Below are 8,365 nucleotides of genomic sequence, written 5' to 3'. Positions count from 1 at the left end.
GACGGGATTTGTTATGGCCGGAGAACACAGTATTTATCCGCGACCTTGGGGTTCAGTAAGAAATTAGTGCTACTAAAATCTTTCTATAACACTTCGTATGAATTTTATTAGAAACCAAAACGCCAAAAAATGTCGTATAGAGTTAAAAATAATCAGGTTTTGAGATCGTATATATCGGAATGTGAAGTTTGCCAAGTCAGCGTGTTGATATTGCAATCGCCTTTCTAGGTGAATCGGCTACAGTTCGGTGACCTCCACATGACCCCACGACACCCTCCAGTCCAGGGCCAACCGGTATCTCAACCCACATTCTCCAAGGAAGTTGTGTTTTGGCGCCGTTTGTGTGCCTCTGTGTCTGTCTGTCCGTCAATAGCATAACTCGGATCCTTATCATAATTTGGTTGCAAGGAGGTATTTGATAAAACCACCTCGAGCTCCTTTTGGGGTGAATGGGATTTGTGGTCAAAGACTCCTTGGTATTTTCAAGGAGTTTTTTTTTAACCTTCTTGGTAATTTGAATGCCTGATTAAATCTCGCTTATAGCACCCCGCCAAACACCGGCCAGTTACAGCAGAGTTTGTGATACACAGACAGACTAGGAGAATGGGGACGGAGAGACGAAGATCAAGTTTGCCCCCTTAGCAGCTATTGAAGGTACTGCAGCTGAAGTTCCTTTTGATACATCATGTTATCGGTGCACAATTCTACAAAAATGTGACGACAGGTTTCTGGAGGGTCTGTGTCTGAGTTCAAATTTCTCATAATCTGCTGCGGAGTGGCATTTGGTACTGGCATGACTAAAAAGCGTAAGAAGTGATGTGTTTTTGGTGCAAATTGGTTTTGGGCCCGAGTGTCACTTCCTTGTATTTCTACGCCTTGGAAGTGATTCGCCCGTTGACCCAGATTCCCCGTCCATATGCGGTCTGTGAGCCGTGTTGCTATGCCTCGCGCGTCGGGTTATTGTGAAAATCTCAGTGTTACGATTTTCTTTATCTTTTGCTTGATTAATCTTAGGTGTATTCTCTTTCCTACAATATCAGTCATTTTCATGACTAAACTATAGGTGATGGGTTTATTTCCACGTCATAATTCCCCTTTTTTGCCATACTTTTTTACGTGAAAAAAACTTTTCTCCCCCAAATATTACGAAAGTAAAGAGAGTGAAGAAACTGAAACCCGGCTGTTCTTAAAGCTGGAGTGATACCCTTCATTCCCATATACGGCTTTTCTGCTTTAGCTTTATTTTCTTGAAGACACGGCCTCTCGACTTGAGGGTGCGCAGCCTCGATTTGAGACCCCAAATAAACTGGGGTGTGCACCGTTAAGGACATGCCTTATGGTCGTTTTGCTATGTCTCTTGGGGCAGAGAAGTTCCTTTGGTGTAGGTTTGGGTCCCCTTGCAGCTTTTTTAAGACTTCAAGGGCTATTTTATAGGCATTGACGAAGAATGGGGTTGACGGATCGTTATGATTTGGCATGTTTGGTTTGTAGATAGCTTAGCTGATGATTTACAAAGCTAGCCTAGATAGTAAATATGCAAATCATGAGTCAGATCACAGAAAATTTCTTTCAGCGCTTTTTACTTCTTCGTAAATATGTACACAACATTACAACTCATTTTGATTACACATATCTTGACAGACATTGTCATGGTTTCAGACATTGTCAAATTTGTTCCACTTGAGACTGCTTGGTAGTAAGATGATATGGCGTAAGACTATACACAACAGTATATGGCCATGTGGGTTAAATACACAACAGCGACACGTGTAGCAGTGTAAAATTATGTACTAGGTACAATATTTCTGTACATAGTGACCATGATGTGTTGGCATATTAACTATGCACAAATGTCTGTCATGACTTCCTCCTTTCACTGGTGGTCACACAAATCGTCACGCAAAATGTGTGCATTTCATACAACAACAATAACAACCTGGAAAAGGGAAAAAAATACTTGTGCACATGTTTGTATGTCAATGTCTGCTCATAAAATGTACAAGACTCCATAATTTAACAAACCACTAACTCTGAAGAGTGGATCTATGACAATGATGCAAGTAATATGCTCCACGTGGCAAATATTATCAGCAGTTCTTATTACTTTTGAACGTAAGCTCCCCAGCATGAGCAGTGGGTGAAAACAAAACGGAACACATAAGGTTTTATAACACAACAAGTCTAAACACTGTTTGGAATAGTACACAACAAGTCAACAATATGTTGAGTCTTGTCCAGCAGCATATGAGTCAATTCAACATCTGAGTTCCTTTGACATCAGACAGGTCCAACCCAGCTGGACACTATCTTAGGATTGATGGGCGTCTCGAAGGTGCGTCGGCGGGAGCTGGCCGTACTTGGCGGGCGCTGTGATCGCAGGGTCGGCGGCGTGCGGCGGCTCACGCTTGCCAGCTCACGATAGTGGTCGCCGTGGTGCTTCACCGACCGGAGGATGTTCGTCAGTACGTGCTTGTCTTTAGAGGAAAAAAAAAAGGAAAACAGATTTAGTCAGGAACTTTTGGAAGGTCATCTAAGAATCTACCCACAACCCCAGAAATAAACCAATTTGACACCAGCAAGTCCATCTGAAAATAACAAATGTTACATCCATCCATTACCTTTGAAGGTATTCTGTTCACTAGAAATAAAAACACCTATGCGAAAGCATCACCAAAAACATATCCTTGTAGAGTTCCAACTCACACATTAACTTCATCTAGCTCACTCTGCATGACCTTTCCATCATGGAAATTCCATGGATGTGCCTCTTTCTCAGAGGAAATTGATATTAATGTAATTAAGAAATAAAGAGTTTCTACCTCTTCCAGGTTCCGTCTGGTTTATCATTTCTCTGAGACAGTCTGGGTCCAGTGTGTTGAGGTCCCGGTACTCCACACGCCCATTTTTCGAGTTGTACTCGCGCTGGTACGTGGTACGGCCCTTCAAATGGTTCTGCAGCTGAGATGCGTTGGGCGCTGTGCGAACAAATCAACACAACAAACAGGGTAGTATTAGTTCATCTTGTGCACATGCCCATGTGAGTCAAGTAAGCATCTGGTTTGCAGGTAGCCATCCCTACCTCTTTGACATACATCAGGAATGTAAACCATCACCACAATCAGCACCTGATGATACATGTGTATCTTTTTGACAATTCGAACTACAAATGAGGTTCTGATTTTATGAATGATGCATAGGACTTTTCCCAGCATATGCAGCAATCGGTAATATGGCCTATAATGTGTAGAAAACTTGGTAAAATTGAGGCTGACCTATTCCGTGCGCTGGCACCATCTTCTTGGAGTTACAGCCATATCTGGTGGTGTTCTCCTTGAGTTGTGGCTCTTGCACAGGTCGCCGATAGGTGTAACGCATGAAGGAGTCCAGAGAGTAGGGAACCTGGGACTTCCAATCCAACGGTGCGTCAACAGCATTTCCTACCTGGAACCCTGCAGAGATGATAGTACAAGGGCTGTTGAGTAAAAGTTTGAAACTCTCCCCTCATCTACTACTATTGGTTATTGTAAGAGGTTGAAATTGTACAATAGAGATCTTCTTATGATGACTTGGATGACAATGGATGTTGATGAGTGACTAAGTCATTCACACAATTAACAAAGAATGCCATGATTGCTTTGTGTTGATTAGTACCTAACCTAAGGCAATTTATTTTATTTGGAACTCCATTAGTGTCAACATTATGTATTGCCCCACTATTCTTCCTGGAGTCCGTAACAATACAGGTACAAAAAAAACTATACAATGATCACCCAGGCAGTAATGAGCATTGTATGTAAAATAACAAGTATTTCTTTTTATCTTTTAGTCTAGAATGATTGATCAACAATGGGATGAGTTCCTGAAACTCTGGATCATCAATGTTCTGTTTACCTTGTGGAATGCCCAAGTAGTCTGATTGGTAAGTGGACTTCGTCTGGTCCTTGATGACCTGGTCCATAATGTCGTCGGTGAGCTCAGTTCCCCATTGGCTGCCTTCTTTTAGTGGTTTCTCATGTCGTGGAAACTTCCACACCATGAAAGACTGCAATTTCAAATACCAAAGAATATTTCATCAAATCTCAAATTAAAATTCATACCTCATTGCCAAGAAAGTCAATCCTTTTGATACTACATTGTACTTAACAGTGGTATTTTATGGCAATTTCACATTGATAATGCAAATATCACCATAGTTTTGCATAAATATCAACAGTGTGAAATTCCAATCATTTAGAAATATTGTTTTGCATCAATTTCTCATTAATTATGCACAAATAATGTTTCTTGATAGTCCTACCCTTCTAACTGGAGCATATTTAGAAGTTGTATAAATTGGATGCTACTATTACCGATGAAGGAATCAATCAACGTGGCAGTGGGGACTTCTAGCAGTGAAAGTAATGAATGCAGGCAGTAGTACAGTGCAATTGCTGCAGTACTGACAAGAACTGTTAGAAGTCGCTTTTGATCCATGCAACTGAAGCTGATGGGCTTTTCTATTTTCTACGAAAAAGATGGTAAAATGAAGAAAGAGGAGGAAAAAATGTTAAAAGCTAAAAGTGAAAAAATTATTTAGATAGAAAGGACGTGATTAAAAGAGAAAAAAGTGGAAAAGAAAGAAAAAATTTTATCGCTGCGAGCAGGATTCGAACCTGCGCGGGGAAACCCCATTGGATTTCAAGTCCAACGCCTTAACCACTCGGCCATCACAGCGGCTGCGCAGAAGTTGGTGGTGCTTTACGTATTTGAATGCAACGCTAGCTAAACATGGCGAGGACAGGGACCGAGAGCATCATCGCACCTGAAACGACGTCTACCATTACGAAAGGCGCAAACTACGTCCATAACAACAGCAACCTTGTTCAAACTCGGCGAAAGAAGGCATTGTAGGCCATTGCATTGTGTCCTTTTTATGCAAATGAGACTACTCTGCGTTCTAGATCTCCCATTGGCCTGGGTTCTGGAAGTCCGACCGCAGACTGTTCGGAGTTCTATAAATAGATACTCTTCAAGCAGATGTTCGGCGCGGCTGCAACATGAAGAAATCCGCGCAACATGAGGAAAGACCGTCAAAAATGCCTAAAACACGTCAAAAGTAGCCGAAGTCGAACCTCTGTTTGGCGAGTAAGTACTAGTAAATTAATCTCTGCGTAGGAAAATGAAGATTTCAGACTAAAATAAACCTAACATTACCTGGAAAGGATGTGGGTTGTTTTTTCGGTTCCCCGACGATGTCCCGGACCGGATAGGTTCTCTTTTGTGGTGGCCTTTGCTGTAATACTGGTCGTGGTAGGTGGTGTGACCGATTTTCTCTGGGAGCTGGTAGGGCGTGATATAGCTGTGTTTCGTGGTGCCAGGCCTGGGGGGAACAGATAAATCGTAACTGATTACTTCTTGGTCACGGTGCGCCCAATGGTACGCGCCTGTCAGCTTTCTTTCTGCCCTAACGTTACGCTCAACTTAATTCATTGCATTTGTGTATCCCTAATGTCCTTTGTACGACAAACCTCAAATATGACGTGACACAATACATCTCTGAAGTCTTTTCAATAGGGTTATGATAACGTTATTATTGTCTGGAGCACCCTACAATAGCGGCACTCATAGCACCTATTGTGGTAGACAATGAGTTCGCACCTACCCAACACGCAAGTTAGTTCTTCTGTCACGAACAGGTAACGTTATTCTGTGTTGCTGGGACAACAGACAACCAGAAACAGATATTTGGCCTGTTTCTTTTTTTCAGCAGCTATTTAAGTTGGCAAACGGTTAGACCCCATTGCTAACTAGTCATGGTAGCTCAGTAGAAATACCTGTCATTTTGAGTGACAAGTTTGAACACGATTAGGCTTTCCGTTGATTGACAATTTGAAGTGCGTGTGCGGCAGACGATGGCTTGATAACATTACCGGCCCTGACGCGAGCGCACCTGGGTGTTGCAGTGCGCACACCTGGGTGTTGCAGTGCAACCTGCACTGACCCACGAGGTCGCCTAGATTAACAGGTGGTTTGTCAGACTTCTCTGGTTTACACGCTCAAACCGCGAGGGCACCTTACAACTTCTATTTCTTGCTGATATCAATTCCAACAAGTTGCTTACCACAAGCAGTAAGTCACAACACAGGAAAATATATACTCATTCATGAAGCTCTTTTTAAAAACATTTTCCACTGCTTTAAAAGTCAAGACGAATACTAGTAAGCCAAACCCCGCATAAGTGAAGTCGTACGGCCTATGGGCATGACTTAGCAGTAACGTTAAACTTAAGTTTGTAACGTTAATGTTATTTTGTAACTTTTGAAAAAAAAGCTGTTCCTCCAAGGAGGTTGTATCAAGAACTTCCTTGGCTCTTCTTGATATGAAAAGATGATTTTATGAGTAGTTAACTTTCGATTAGTATAAACAATTAGCACTTGATTAGTATAACATTGACGTTATAAAACCAAACCAAAACTTTGATAAACCCGGTTCCAAAAGACCAACACCATCACAATACCCTAGTCTGGATGCTTGACTTTATTCTGGAACAAGGAAAAACATGGGAAACGTCCAAGAACGAACGGCCTGTGGTTTGTGTGTATAGTTTACTCCCCAAGCACAGATAAGACTCCAGTCAGTTTTGATGTCATTCTAGGCGCTTTTAATCAGGCTTTCTATTTTATCGGGATTTCTTTTTGGGTTGGAGACAAAAAAAATGCTGACAAGATAGAAAGCCCGTCAAAAACGCATAAAAGACGTTAAAATTGTCCGGCGCCTAACCTCCACCTGTAGAAATATCTTGTTTTGTGTACCTTGTGTTGTCCAGGGCAGAGCCTGGCCGGTACTGGTACTCCCGTTGGTTGGTGGTGATGTAGGCTGGGTGCGGTGCCTTCTCTCGCCCTGTTGTGGGTCGAAATAAATGTCGGGTTAACGATCCTCAATACCGGATTAATGAGTGACACACAATAACCCTTATCTTACACAAGTGGCGGACTTTTCTTATGACGATGACGCTTGTGACAATAAACAAAGCAAATTACTCTGCTTCGTAGGTGGGCTGTCGTGACAACGGTTGTCATGGTTTCAGAACAGACCTGGAACAGAATATGGACCACAAAAAAATTCCCCGTCGTTAGTAACTTAGTTGGTCCCTCTGTGCTGTGTAAGTCATGCACGGCTTTTGCCATCAAGTTACAGAGTTACAAGTGGCAGAACCAGGGCACTTGTTGTTCGTCTCTTGTACCTTACATGGCACGGACAATCGCTCACTCGCGCGTGATGTTGAGGCGGATATGATATGATTTTCTAGAGAATTTGGACATTTGATGCAGAAATAAAGTTACCGCACAGCACAGTACGTTATGTTATGTTGACGATCCGCCCCCCGGTCCCGCTATGCCAGATTATTGTATGTAGTTAGTGCTGTATAAATAGACCCAAACAAGGGTTGCCCAGTGAAGGGTCATGCCGGGGCGGCTCACCTAACGCCGGCATGGCTGACTTGGGCCTTCTGGGCTGCTCCTCTACTCTCTGATGGGGAAGCGGCTGTTTCTGGACACTCAGGGACGCCAGGAGACGCAAACACCGTTCCCTGTCCTCCGGACTGGAGGCAGTCTGCAAGTATTTTTCCAAGTTCTTCGCGAAACTGGGAAGAACAATTTGCCCTGCAAGCTGAAGTCGTGAAACAAGAAAGAAATTGTCAGTATCGAAAAATACTTACGATGACAATAAAAGACCGTGTGTTGCTATCTTATTAGATCACTAAATTTTCAAACAGGCGGAAATTAAGTTTGAGATTCATTTCACCGCGATTCAAGATTGCAATTACATTCCACGTTGGGTGGCGACAAATTGTGGACCAGACCGCCCTACAGTCTGATTAAGAATTCTACTCAAATGGGTCATAACTGTCGTTACCAAGTGACATGTGAATGGGAAGATTTTGTGACGTAACAATAGGACAGAGACTGACCTGTTCTCCTTCCCGACTCCATTCCGTAGGCTGGTCCAGGTCGCGCCATGCGTGTAGGATCTCTGTCGTGGCCGCCATGTTCTAGCTCAGCAGTTGTAGCCCTGTAATCTCCTACACAACCAGACTAATCTTGTTACCACGGTGACCTTAATAGAACTGAAAGATACTTAAGAAGGCTTCTCACAAGTTACCGAGCCCTGAATGTTTCTGAAATGCCGAGCGGCCGAGCGTTTAATACCAGACGTACGGCAACTTGGTGCAGTCTGTCATGCTCAGCTGTACCGGTCGGGTTTGTTTAGCTCGTTGTACCGCAGGTAACCCAAGCCGCTTATTGGTGGAAACTCAATGGCGGCGTTGCTACGGGACGCCTGCCCGTTGCTGTGCGGGTCAGCTGGGCGGAGAAAAGTGGCGGGC

General features: G+C 43.2%; 1 protein-coding gene and 1 non-coding gene across 4 annotated transcripts; both read right to left on the bottom strand.

The window, feature by feature from the left end:
- Positions 1 to 1,563: 1,563 nt before the first annotated feature.
- Positions 1,564 to 8,252, bottom strand: LOC118419772 (testis-expressed protein 26-like). Of its 3 annotated transcripts, none has more exons than XM_035826355.1 (8): positions 7,952 to 8,252; positions 7,461 to 7,650; positions 6,792 to 6,879; positions 5,194 to 5,359; positions 3,892 to 4,042; positions 3,273 to 3,449; positions 2,820 to 2,975; positions 1,564 to 2,474 (listed from the first exon to the last, which is right to left on the bottom strand). In XM_035826355.1, exons 1-8 carry the CDS (start codon positions 8,027 to 8,029, stop codon positions 2,278 to 2,280), a joined length of 1,203 nt encoding a protein of 400 aa, XP_035682248.1. In that variant the 5' UTR covers positions 8,030 to 8,252; the 3' UTR covers positions 1,564 to 2,277. The 3 variants fall into 3 exon arrangements, with proteins under 3 accessions (XP_035682248.1, XP_035682249.1, XP_035682250.1); XM_035826356.1 differs by lacking the exon at positions 7,952 to 8,252 and adding an exon at positions 7,808 to 7,913; XM_035826357.1 differs by lacking the exon at positions 7,952 to 8,252 and adding an exon at positions 7,786 to 7,904.
- On the bottom strand, positions 4,632 to 4,713 carry Trnas-uga. The gene has a single exon. It is a non-coding gene; the product is annotated as a tRNA-Ser (tRNA).
- Positions 8,253 to 8,365: the final 113 nt, after the last annotated feature.

This window comes from Branchiostoma floridae, chromosome 7, assembly GCF_000003815.2.
Source record: "Branchiostoma floridae strain S238N-H82 chromosome 7, Bfl_VNyyK, whole genome shotgun sequence".
NCBI lineage: Eukaryota > Metazoa > Chordata > Leptocardii > Amphioxiformes > Branchiostomatidae > Branchiostoma > Branchiostoma floridae.
The sequence above is the reverse complement of the archived record's forward strand: the minus strand, read 5'-3'. Positions and strand labels throughout refer to the sequence as shown.

Coding starts and splice junctions, on each gene's coding strand:
- LOC118419772 (XM_035826355.1), bottom strand. CDS start 8,029: ATGGCGGCCACGACAGAGATCCTACACGCATGGCGCGACCTGGACCAG. Junction 4,043..5,193: donor ACAACCCACATCCTTTCCAG/GTAATGTTAGGT, acceptor TTGAAATTGCAG/TCTTTCATGGTGTGGAAGTT. Junction 2,475..2,819: donor CCAGACGGAACCTGGAAGAG/GTAGAAACTCTT, acceptor TTTCCTCTAAAG/ACAAGCACGTACTGACGAAC.